The 13891-nt window shown below is 38.1% G+C and overlaps 1 protein-coding gene across 1 annotated transcript in view; it reads right to left on the reverse strand.

The window, feature by feature from the left end:
- The window catches only part of SEMA5A (semaphorin 5A), a 236043-nt gene that overhangs the window by 65903 nt on the left and 156249 nt on the right, over positions 1-13891 (reverse strand). The window contains exon 14 of the mRNA XM_086609066.1: positions 10452-10599. Within this exon, the coding sequence (XP_086465192.1) occupies positions 10452-10599 (148 nt within the window). The remainder of the gene's footprint in view (positions 1-10451; positions 10600-13891) is intronic.

Raw genomic sequence — 13891 nt, forward strand, 5'->3', positions numbered from 1 at the left:
ATGGGTCCCTTCCATAGAGTGCAGTCCTTCAGGCACAGACTGCTCCAGCGTGGTTCACCAGAAGGTCACAAGTCCTGCCAGCAAACCTGCTCCAGCACAGGCTCCTCTCTCTCCATGGGTCCACAGGTCCTGCCAGAAATCTGCTTCAGGATGGGCTTCCCGTGGGGTCACAGCATCCTTTGGGTGCATCCACCTGCTCCACCATGGGCCTCCATGGGCTGCAGGGGCACAACCTGCCTTACCATGGTCTTCACCACGGGCTGCAGGGGTATCTCTGCTTCAGCACCTGGAGCACCTCTTCCCCTTCCTTCTTCACTGACTTTGTTGTCTGCAGACTTGTTTCTCTCACATATTCTCACTCCTCTCTTCCAGCTGCTGTTCCACTGCAGTTTCTTTTCCCCTGTCTTAAATATGTTATCGCAGTAGCGCTACAGAGCAGATAGGTTCGACCTCTCCCAGTGGTGGGTCCATCTTGGACCCAGCTGGCACTGGCTCTGTCAGACAAAGAGGAAGCTTCTGGCATCTCACAGAAGCCACCCCTGTAGCCCTCCTGCTACAGAAACTGCCACACAAACTCAATACACGATGGAATCAACCCAGGAGGAAAAAACAGGTAGTTTTAATAGATCTATGAATAAATATTCAAAATTTTTTTAAAATTATTCCCCAACATGATATAACCTGGGCAAGAATAGGGTTACCTGGCATTATTGTCAATGAAAACCAAAATCCTGTCACAGCCTAATAAATTAAAAACTATTATAATGCTCTGAGACTAAACGAAAACAAAAGCTGGCAGATAAATATCATTAATTTGGATGGAGTTCCAATTAATTGCACTCGAATGGCTAAGGACTGCTGCCAATTAGTTCAGCTAACAAATCAGTCTCACACTCTTCAACAGTTGCTGCAGTACTGAAGCTATAATATCAACAGTGCATATTACTTATTCAGGCTTCATCCATCCCTCAATTTACTGAGGTCCAAGTGAAGAACACTGAAACAAAACTCTGCTTCATGTTAAGCATCAGGTTTACACGTCAGCTTGCTTTTTGGTATAAAATGTGCAAACACGGTTACTATGTTTGCACTATGGTATTTTAACTACAGGTGGCTAAATCTAAAAGGAACTACATAAATCAGAGGGACAATTTGTTGTAAGCTAATTCAACACTCACTTACAAAGAGGAAGACTGGAAATGTCACTCTAGATCAGACACGCCGTCCCTGGTTATTGTCAAAGGACAGCACAGAAATAAGTAGAATGCCTAAAGCACAACTCTCAATGTGATTATTAATATTCAGATTTAAAACTTTAAAATGTGATTTACTATGCTACCTCAAATGTATTTTTTTCTATTATATTTCTAATTCATCCTGATATCCTGCACAATTTTAGATGTGTGGGGGTTTTTTTGATTCTTAAGATTCAAGCTTCAACAACTTTTTGCAACAAGTTACATCATTTAACAATGCCCTAGACAGAAATTAATGCTGTTAATTGGCTTCATATTTCCTTAAATTCAGTATATTACAATACAGAGTGCACAGAAATCCCAGTGTTCCCTCGCTAAACCTACCATTAATTTTTATATTAGTCCTTCATACACTAGAACCCTGCCTATGCTGTTTTATCAGAATCCCAATCTTTACTCTTTCTTTGGGACATTTTCCAGGGCTCAGCTTGCTTCCACTACTTGCCATGTCCTTCAAGATCAGCAAGCGTGGCTACAGAACAGTTTTATGTAACAGCTCTATCACGTTTCTGAGGTCATTTTCAATGCCATGCTTCATGCACCCATTTTCCCATTTTGATTGCAATTGCTCAAAGACTTAAGGTTGTTACTGAACTTCCTACAGTAAAATTAAGGGGTTTGTATACTTACAAAGACATATCTTTGTAATGGAGGAGACTTTGAAAATTCGTAGGTGAAATTATAATGAGCTTCCATGACTTCAGCCATTGATCCAACGGTGTCAGTTAAATTCAGCTTCAAAATAAGTTCAGGTTTGAAGATAACAGCAGTGGTGGAGAAATCACATTACTTGCAATATGTGAAACAAAAAGTGTGATTTCAACTAGCTGCAGTCCAGACTGTTACAATCATCTCTTCTGAGATTAGTTTATATGAATCCCTAGACTACCTTTTTCGTCTCTACTAGAAATACCTTGCTGAAACATCCTAAATGCTAAAACTGAATCTACACTTTTCACTGCTGCACAACCTTTCTGGCTTATAACTGCTATCATAAACAACTCATGCACCAGGGTCATTCTCCTGTCTCATTCCTCACTACACTTCAAGGTGAGAACAGGAGTTTCTGTTGATTTTATGTTAAGTTCATGACTTTGCAATTATGATTCAACCCACTTCACTTCTATTACTTCAGCCCTCAAACACATCTAGTGTCTGCTATACAACATGCAAATCAACCTTTGTATTGATGATGCCCCACAACTTCAGGTCACCAGCAAACGTGATCCAAATTTGCCTGTCAAATTTACTAAAAACACTAATAAGATCTGTCTAAAGTCATTCCTTTAGGAAATCTAAAGTAACTTCCGAATAATCTGATGTTTCCCCTCCAGGACAACCCACTGGTATGTACAGTTAGCTTTATCCATCTTTTAACTCCCACACTTTCTTGCTAGTATATCACTTTAATGATAACCCTTTTTTTTTTTTGTAACATCGTATCACAAATTTAATACCATATTCTTTGAAGTTGCTCCATTTTGATTGTCAGAAACCCATTATCTTCTTGAAAAGCAATGCCAGAAACGTATGAAGTGGTCTATATTGGTAATACCTTAAGGGATCGTACCCCACTTTCCATTTACATCTGAATAATTTTTTTACTCTGAAGTTGTTCAACAGTTTGAAAATCAGATATCAGGTGAAACAGCTTGTCTCTACCTGCATCACTTTTTTCTTTTCCTTGAATTTGAATATATGGCTCGCTATCTTTTTATTTTTCCTTTCTAAAACCAACATAGAACAAAACCCCCGTATTGAATATAGCTCCAGTCTTTTCAGTATTCCAGGACAGAGATTACTTTGTTCTTCCTTCTTCCCCCCAAATTAGTGGTCCATATAAGTCTGTTACATTTACCGTTTATAAATTGGTGCATTTCTACGGTGTAGTAATTACTACAACCAACTGCCATATTTTGAGTTTGAACCAGGTGCTTCCAGGAGCCAAGAAGGATTATTTTGCATACACAAAACTGCCTACATAGTTTTTATCTTATTCCTTATCTTCTTTTTGGCATCTGAGACTGTTTGCAACTGAAGAGAAGACCCTTACTGAGCCAGGACTCTGAGACAGTACAGAAAATACTAGATGGGCTACTAGGTGACTGTCTGGTGTATCCCACTCCCCTGATTATTAGATGGAATATAGGAAGAAACTTCCTCCCAGAACGGATTGGTAGAAACACTGGGTGTTGCATCTGTTGTTCTTCTTTTGGTTTAAATTCCCCCCAAATACATTTCAATTGCCACAAAATTACTCATTCCCTGAGTCTGCTGAAATCTCTCTGTAATTTTTTATTTTTATTTTTTACAGTTCTCTCTGTTTATCTCAGTTCTGATTTCATGAAAATACTACTTACATATCAAATAAAGCTACTCTATACATACTTAAATAAGTAGATCTATAAGCACCGGAACTAATGAAGCCTGATTTCCTACAAGTTTACATTTCAAGTTTTTAATATTTGTCTTTCTCTCATTTCCCACTCCTGTATCTCCTGCCAGTAGGACTTACAGTCTTACTGCTAAAAATTAAGAGATGCAGTGGCTAGTCACAAGCTACATGTGCGATAACATGTACAGTCATTGACCAGCACCTGATGCCACTTGGACGAAATAAGACTCAGCTGCAACTCTGTCTCTCAAGGTGGGAACTGGTTTAGGTTTTTGTCCTCTATTGGGCCACTATTTTTCATGTAACTTGTTGCAATTCCATATTGTAATCTAAACCCATCTTCCAATCAAACACAGTTGTAATGAGGGAATGAGTTCCTTACTTATGGGCAGAAGAGTAAGAATACCTGACAGACTACAATACAATCCTGTGAGCCTTATTACTTGATGAAACTAAGCTAAAACCATGACACCTACTTTTGTTTTCATTTTTAGTGTTCAATGACAGGGTTATGGGTAACTTTCCAGAGATAAGTGAATGTTCTAGGCGCACAGCAATGAAAAAATCTCAGGCTATGTGAAGCACAAGTCTCCAGGAAATATCCTCCAGCTTCAGTATTGCTCATTAATTAATTCTAAAATAAGTGCAGCATAAAACCTCAGCACGCAACATCCTTTCTTCCTAAATATCTTTCTCTTTTTTCATTGATATTAATAAAACAGCTGAGTCAAAGGGAAGTAGAAGTTTATGTCTCATTATGCTGAGCCTTTGAGCCCAAGCTGTGCCTGCTGGGCACAGAATGAAGGAGGTTTCAGACATTTCTGCTTTCTGTGGTTATCAGATACAGTAATGATCACAATTCAAACACAGAGCCTCATATATCCAGGTGTAAGGTATTACATCTAAGTAACAATAACAAAGACTATATAGAGAGCATGGGTGACGCTGAAAACTGCAACAAATAGCAGTATCCATGACAGAACACGCTCTGGTGAGCTTGGTGTTTTAGGAAACACTGGCAAATTCTGGAGGCAGCAAACTGGGTCTCTTATCTCTGATCAATAGACTCCCTACCTGGATGAAGGCACTTGGCTACCACCTGACCTTGAGGGACACATTGGCCGTTCCCTACACCCAAAGCCCTGAAGAAATCTTGGGCACAGTTACAGTAAAATTCGTTTCCTATGTTTTTTTAAATAAGATTTGAACCTCTGAATCAAACGCACGTCATCTGTATCACAGGTACACGTGTCCAAGGCAAAGCTCTTGAAAGTGAGAATACTCACTTCGGAGAACCCTTCTAATTAGATTTGAAAGAGATTTCAAATCAACTGCTATTGGTCCACAAAAGAAGGTATCGTACATGACCTGGAAGTCCCTGAAAGAGCTTGCTATAGGGACCTCGGAACGGGACTGCAGCCAGTGTGAATTGTCACAGGCTGAGCAGAATTCCATGAAGTGAGGAAGGGATAGTTTTCCAGCAGCTGAAGATATATTTCTCAGCTTTAAATTATTTTTTAAATTACATGCTTCTCAAAAAATCAGTTTCACACTGCTGTTTTAAGCAAGAAAGCAATTTGCAGTTAAGTCTTTTTCAAAATTAAATAAATCAAAGAGCAAATGATCACTAAATGTGTAGCTAAAGACTACCTTAAACACCTCACATTTAGATGTATATGCACATCAGTTCAACCAGTTTATATTTCATGTTTACCTTGACTATGCACGCCAAGCTGATAACTCACTTTACTGACAAAGTTGAGCACCACATGCACCATTAATCAATATGTGTTACCATTTCCTGAAACTATTTCTTATGATCTTGATTTTTTTTTTATTCTGCCCTCTTTAATTACTTGACATTGCTTATAACTGCAATAGCATATGTAGCATCAAAAGCAGACAGGCTCTATTTTGCTAAACTTTTCAAACATACAAAAACCAGCTAATACTCAATGGAGTTTACGTTGTAGACAGAAAAAAAGGATTGGAAAAGGAAATGAGCATGAAGTAGGCAAATACCATATAAAAAGTACAAATTTTTGTACCTCATGCTTGTGAGAACATGTTTTCTGGTTTTGCAATAGATGATGCATTTTTTTCTTTTTCTTTAACTCAAAGATGATAAATGGAAACTTTAAAAAGAACCATAAAAAGCATAATAACGATAGTCCTTCCTGGTGCCTTTTTTCTAAACTAGGAATTTGGAGTTTGTTTTGTGAGATGACAAGGACTGTAAAGTTCTTTCTGATGGACAAAGTACTTCTGAAAACCTTCCATCTTCAAATTCCCTTTAAAAACTTAATGAAAGAAAACATTTCAAATATTTGTTTTTCCAAGACTTTTTTTTTTTTTTATCTTGGGTCATAATAATAACTTTAGAATAGAGATAGTTTTTCTTCCCAAAGTTTTGTGTTCAGCACACTTCCAGAACATTGAAATAACACTACTAATAATTTTTTTTTATATTCCACAGCAAAACCCAACATGCTTTGTTTTGGTATACAGAAAGTATATATGTTTTTCCAGTGTCCCATTACAAAAACTAAAATTAATGCATAAGTTAGCATGACTGAAATGAGAACACAGAGAAATATACTTGAAGTATGTCACCTAACTTAAGCCTTAAACTAGACTTCTTCTTCTAGCAATAATTCCTAAAAAAAGTTATTTTTTATTACTGGCCTGAGGCAAATTCGACTGAGATTATGCCTCTCAGGGGAAAAGAAGCATTTCTGAAGCAAATGTACAACTTATCTGAGCACGCTGTAAAATCTGAAGAATCTGTCCTCTGAGTCATATTAGCAAATTCCCCAGTTCCTTCTCTAGCACATGTATCACCTGAATACATGAGAGTAATACCTGTTTTGTGAGCCACGTAAGCTTTCTATTACCAGATTTTAGCTGCTCCTAAATCTGACTGTGATGGTCCTATCTCTTACTGGACAATTTCAAGCATTCTTTACTAACTTTGCTTAACATAAAGACTTTGACAGGTCCTTATAGCTCCAGATTTTGATTTGAGGCTTCATCTTTTTGACCTTTAGGAGTCTCTGTGGTCTAATTCTCCTATATCATAACAATTTATGGTTTTCTATATTCAGTGTAAATGCTTTCAGTCCTTAGTTTCTGGACATATATTTTCATGTATTGGTGAGCACACTTCAGTGAGAGAAGCATCTTTAAAATACTGTCATGTTTTTATCTCTTTGGAATATTTATATACATCAAAAGATTTATTATTATTATTTTATGAGATGCTAAGTTTGCAATAATTGCAGGGAAGTCTCTAGTGAGTCCTGATGAAAAATATTCAAGCATCTTGGTTTCTGCTATAAGACAGATAAAGTCAAGGAACTAAGTGGTGAGAAATATGCAAAAAGTCAAACACAGGCAGTTGTCACCTGCTGTGATATTACAGACTAAGAGCAGTACAACCAAACTAAAAAGAAAGAAAAATGCTCAGTAAAAACTATGTGTTATAGATCATTAGGTGGACATGTCATGAATATGGTAAAAGCTGCAAAATGAGAACAGCTAAATAGATTAGGATTGGCTACAATGCAGTCTCACAGCTTGGCTGCAGATTGGAAAATAGAAGAGGTAAATTCTCCTCTGACATAAACTCTGGTCCCCTTTTACTGCTGGCAAACAAGCTATAAGACTTCCTTTCTTAAGCCTTATAAAAACAGTTGTTGCTGTTTTTCTCCCCTGAGCCCCCATTGAAAAACGGTTCTAAAAACAAAGAATCCGCAGAGTTGAAATGGATCCCAAGACAGCATTTAGTCCGCCCTACACCTCTGAGGCATCAAAAATTTATTTTCGTTTCAAGATGAAATGAAGCCTAACATAGTTACTATCTTCTTAAATAGTATGTTCTCCAATCCTGTATCTATACATTTTTCATTCCCACCTTTTACAAACACAAATCTTGACTTCACAGACCACAGACTCTGAACTATACAGCTGCAGAAGGCCTACGGCAACTAATGCCGTTCAAACGTTGTGAAAGTTTCCCAGAGTTCATCCTCACTGATGGTAAATAAGAAACCCGGAGACACTGCTTTTGGATTAAAGCTATCATCTAATGGTTGAAAGAGAGAACTGGGCATTTTAACTCCCTGACTCTATTCTCAGCTGATCCTTTAATTCACCTGGTGAAAGTTTGGCTTATAACATCTTTTACTCCAGACTGGATATCCAGTAGACAGGGTAGATTACTACCGCTTTCATTGCAAATTTTCCCGAGATTATTTAGCTTTCCAAGTGCTCTGAGACACTTAGAACCAAAGATTTTAAAAACAAACTAAATTCAGTAAATATCTTTCACCCCCTAAGTTTAGTATCACTGCAACCTGTAAAAATGGAAAATTAGTAGTTATAAGGCATAATAACTTCTCCTTTATTCACTATGGTAAAAGTCTATAATTCTAATTGTTTTGAAGGATACATACCTACAACAATAAAACCAAAAATTTGGTTGAAGCAGAAGAACCTCTGATGTGTAAACAAGTTTTTATATTTCTGCTCCTTATTCATTAGGATTTTATTGATATAAATTATTAATCCATTCAACAATTACAAGAAAGCATAAAAATATTTCAGATTGCTCTTTCCTACATTAATGAAACAAACTTCAGAAGAAATAAAGTACTTTCTTCTCCAGGTAAACTTCTTGACAGGGTCCTACTATGGCTGCAAAATTTTTGACTCAAGACAGGTAACTTACATGTTCAAATTCACTGACATGTAAAGAGAACACAGACTTTATACCCGAGTCCTTTGTCTTGCAAGAACACCAGGGTTTATAGAAGATTTCTACCTTGGGTTGGTTTCCATTGGTGTCTAAGTGTCAGCAAAACAACTACGTACTCCAAAGTTAAGCACTTTTTTCAAACCATCAATGCAATAATTTTCTAATTAACAAAAAAAACAAACAACAACCCAAAAAGTTTTACATAGTTGACCTGTTAACTGTTTTGTGACACAGCAGAGGCAATGTGCTGGTAATAAATTACAAAACCCAGTAACATTAATCTCAGATCATTTATAATTAAGAAATGTTTACACTAATGGTTTTCTCAGTTTCTTCATGAAGCTTCTTGAGGAAATAGAGCTATGTATTTTTCATTTCAGACCATGGGAAGATTCTGTGCAAAGCAAAATACTGCTTTTTTTCACAAACATTAGTATGGGATAAACAGAGATGACTGAGACAGAAAACTTTCTTTTCTATGCTGGTCAGGAAGGTTTAACAATCGATCTAGATCATATGTCTGCTTTTTTGTGTACCATCAGGGGGAGATAAATATTTTGGAAAACTTGGTACAATTCTAAGTTATTAGGTTAATTCTTAAAGTTCAAATGAAAGACAAGAACAAACCTGTTGGATGTTTTCAATCTACTGAAAATGCAATTCTACTACCAGGATAAATGTTAAAAAGAGAACAAATCCCGGGAAAACACACAAAACCTTAAAATTAGAAAAAGGTAACAAATGATCCTTTCTTTAGTATTGAATTACTGCCAGTCTAACAAATAGACCACAGGTGATGACAAAACTCAGAATTAAGCTTACTTTCTGAAATGAAGGCATGTAAAAACTGGTTTAATATGTGAAAAATTGTTTCTCTTCTCCCTCTTTAATATCATGAAACAAAATTGAATGCATGTTTCTCAGTGTGCAATATTAGGCCTGGCCATTAAGCACAACATGGCTAAACCCAAACTCTCACTTTTCCTTTGAGCTGTGCTCATTCTTGGTCACTGGGGAGATTAACACTACCATCTGTCATTCACCAGCAGAATCTGTCTCCTGCAGCTTTAGCCACTTCCAATTTTCACCTAGGTTATGCATTCTACATAAAATCCTCTTCAGTGACAATTCACCACTAGAATTCAAATTATCATGAAACAGCCTCCCAAGGTCGATCTTCCGATATTCACCTACACTTGCCAAGACTTTGTTTCAGCTTCTCATTGTCTTGCAATAATATTCCTTCCTCTGACTTTGACAGTGTTATCCATTCAGGAGTATTCACGCCGAGGTTGTCTTCCCAGTGTACTGCAGTGAACGTGTCACCCTGCTGTCTACATGTCTCTGCTAACATTTCTCCCCTTCACCCATATAGTACTATGCATCATCTCATTCACCTTCAAGAAAGACATGTCCCATTTTGATGTTCCCATCATGTGAAACCTACCACTTATATTTGTTCAGATATAAGAAAAAGCCCCTATATGTTTTCCCATATGTTTCTCTTCATAAATTTGATATCCATAAAGCACTATAAATTGTCCCAACTGTAGCTTCAAAGCCTGGCAGCTGCTAGGCTGCTGCTGGGCTAAGATCGCTATCGCTATTCCAGCTTACTTCAGCACTTCCTGGTGGTTCCATGTATTCACTTATTGGCTCCTTACGAATTTAAACTCATCTTTTTCTGTGCTGTACAGTACCTGATATACCAGAGTCCTGGGCTCATAGCTAGAGTTTCTATGCACTGTGGTGATAAAAGTAAAAAACTACCGTAAACCTGCCAAGGACACATCCACATCTGCACCAATCTTGCCTCAGGAAGCTCATATTCTAGATTATATTGTGAAAAAAACCCTGACATATATATTTCTGGCTGATAACTGTATGAATTTCAGCACACATGGGCAACACAGAGACAAATACACTCTGGTGACTCACGTTAGAGGTAGACAACACAGACATACACAGATGCCCTGTGGACACAGAGGCATCCATGGCATATGGCCACAGATATTTGCTGAAGTGAAAGCTGAGAATTACTTACCACGCTGCAGCCAGGACAGTCAGGGCCATTTTCACATGTCCTACGCCGCGCCTGGATCCCTCCTCCGCACTGAGCAGTGCAGCGCTCCCATGGACCCCAGCCCGTCCAAAACACATGAGGGGGGCACAACAAATGCTCATTGCAGTACCTGTGAGAAGATGTAAAAAAGGAGGCAAAGAATTTGTTTAGTAACAAGACAAGACCTCTCCCCAAAGTCCCTCATTTGCGTTACTCAGATAAATGTTTGTAAAGGGAAATACTTCATACAAAAGGTCTCTCTTTATTCATAAAGCGCTGAACTAACAGTTGTCACACCACACGGAGTGTTTAAACGTTTGAGATTGTTTTTCAGGCCGTAATTGTGTGGGCAAAGCATTTGTTTGTTTTATTCAGTTCCTTTATACGATCCATGTGATACAACCATGCTATTGTACTGCAAGCACGTAAGCGAGGTTGACAACTACTTTATTGAAAACAGTTGTGGCCATACATCTGGGGCAGAAATGAATCAACCAAACGGAAGGCAACAATTTCTGTTGGCAGTCTTTTATCAGTCTCCAGCTAAACATTGATTAGGATCCATCTCTCCTCTTCAGAGTACTAAACTTGCTTTTTGCTTTCCACAGTGTCTCCACTTTTATGGGTAAAATAAAAGCTGAAACGTTGATTCTAAGCATAAGGAGATGTACTGTTTTCATAATGTTATTGCTTTACCTTTTAAAGAGTGTTTTAGACTATTTTAATCTTTGAAGGATTTCCCGGTGGGCTACAAACTGACTCAGAGGCCCAATAGGTTCTTGAGGGAAGCAAGAATATTTTACTACTAAGCTGTCATTATTGTAATGAGACATTCAGTTATGTGGGAGGGTCTCAACTTTCAGTGAGGGTTTTTTTTTAGTTTTTTTTGTAAAAACCTAAGATTCCTCATTTTTTGAGTGGGCCATCCAATAACTCTAGCTGTAGCATACGCTTCTTAGCAAGGACCCTCTACAGAAGTCCAAAAGATTTAGGTCACTGGCAAGTGTGACTAGGGCTCTTAAAGAGAGCAAGTGGTTATTTCAGATAAAGAAAAGCTACAACAGATACTCAGAAAACAGATGATCCTGAAGGAGTGCTCTAATATTTTATGGATGTGGCTGGGTGGTTTTTGTTCCAATTACTGACTGTCCTGAACAAACAAATCAATCTGTTACAATATTTCCTCATTTTTTACACCAGCCATCCAAAATCCACTGTCTTCTTGCCCTTCTAACAAGTTTCCATCACTTTGAACTCTCCTGCAGTGAAAACTGACTCTAATACTTCAGTAATTCATTTTCTACAAAAAGAAAAACAAATGACAGTGTAAAACGTTGTCATTTTAAACAAGAATAATCATAACCACTTTTTTTTTTTTCCCAGAAAGCCCCAAGATCCTCAAACTCTAATTCTTCATTACCAAGGAATTTGCATATCCAGAATTCTGTGGGGGAAAAAAAATGTTGTTTATGTATGTTACGTACAACAGTTAGTTTATCACATTTGCTGGAGCCTATGACTCAGAATTTGTCCCTAGGTCTGAGCAGTACCATCAAAATTTAAAAGCTTGGGAGTGGAGTTGTCGTGGGTTAGGCCGCTCCGGCAACCAAACCCTACACAGTTGCCCTCCCCCACCCCCAGGGGTGAGGGAGAGAATCAAAGAAGAAAAAGAAAAGAGACCCGTGGGTTGAGACAAGAACAATTTACTACTACTGCTACCAATATATATATATGTACGGATAGGCACAAGCATAAATATATGCAAACGAGTGATGTACGGTGTAATTGCTCACCACCCCTTGACCGAGGCCCGTCTCTTCCCAAATCCCAAAACAAATAAATCATAAATCCCGATACTGCAATCCCAGATGAACGGGAGGCCCGAAATAGAGAGCAAGAGAGAGAGAAAGCACTCCGAGAGTCCAAAAGTGAGAGTCCCAGAAGAGCAAAAAGCCTTTCTTTCCAGCTGACCCTCACTTTTATACTGGGCACGACGCTGCATGATATGGAATACTAATTGGCCAGTTTGGCCTCAATCTTAAGTTCCACCACAAATCACAAGGGGAATCGTAGCCCCCTTGTCCCAGCTATGCTCCTCCCTTATCGTGTTGTGCTCCTGCACACTGGCAAGAACACGGCAAGCTGAAAAGTCCTGGAGACCTCAGTGCCAACTACAAACATCAGTGCGTTATCAACATTCTTCTCAGAGCGAGCCTCTGAGTAAAACCAAAACACGGAGCTCTTCTAGCTGCTAAAAAAGAAGAGCTAACTCTGTCCCAGCTAAAACCAGGACAGGGGTAAATAAGGGAGTGACATTTATTTTTGTGTTTCTGTAATAGGGAAACTATTAACAGCTTGTATTGACCTTGTCTGCTGTTTACTAGTAAACTGTCGAAAAAAAACCCAAACCCTCAGTATTTATGAATCTACTATCTCAGAATTCTTCAGTGCGTGATTTGGGTAAATGTTTTTCAACAGTACGTTATCCATAAACTACATCTTTTTCCTCTTGCATGTTCAATATTTGCAATTCACAGTTCACATCACGCCATCACTAAAGGTTCTGCACTGGGATATTCTTTCCCCCAAAACTCCAACATTTGCACGCAAGCTTTGTCACACACAATCATTTATGTGAATGTTTGTCTCTGTGATCATTTCTTGAGAATGTGTACCTAATGAAACATAGATGCAACATCATCATTTATTTAGTCAAATGAGTAAGTATTTTGCATAATTTCATTAGTTCTTAATGGAGATGTGCTAAGTTAATTTGAGACACACACACATAGGATAAAGCAAGTCTGCCACAAAGTTGACAACTACCAATATCCAAGTAAAATTAAGTAATCCAAGTAAAATTGAGGGCGGGATTCATCTCACCTTAAAATATAGGCAGGAACAGTATTGCTGTCTAGAAATAAAGTAGTCATCTCAACTTGAACAACAGTTCATGGAAAGAAGCAGCCTTTTTAAAAACTTGATTTATGTCACCCTAAAGCAAATGTCTAATGTAGGTCATGCAAACATGGCCCTCAATATACTGATTTCTCTCCATTGACTATAAAGGCTGTGTGGGAGACAGATATTTAAGCTCCCATTACAGCCAACAGAAATTTTGTCAATACAAACCATGGAAACTAGAATGATTAAATTGACCAAATTTAGGAATATACAGTAGAAGGAGACAACTCACTATGTTCTCCACAGCCTGTATTGACTAGATTTCTCCAGACCGCAGTGGAAGTTCAGACACCTGACTCACACATAAGTGCTCAAGTGCGTGGACACCTGAAGCTAGGTGTGACAAATCTCACTTAGATAAGACTCATGACACTATACAGTGTCTCTTCTAGCACCAATGTACCCTATCACCTGCTCTCTCCTTTTAGCAGAAGACAGAAAAGAAACCTAACAACTGA

Source organism: Tauraco erythrolophus, chromosome 3, assembly GCF_009769465.1.
Source record: "Tauraco erythrolophus isolate bTauEry1 chromosome 3, bTauEry1.pri, whole genome shotgun sequence".
NCBI classification, from domain to species: Eukaryota; Metazoa; Chordata; class Aves; order Musophagiformes; family Musophagidae; genus Tauraco; species Tauraco erythrolophus.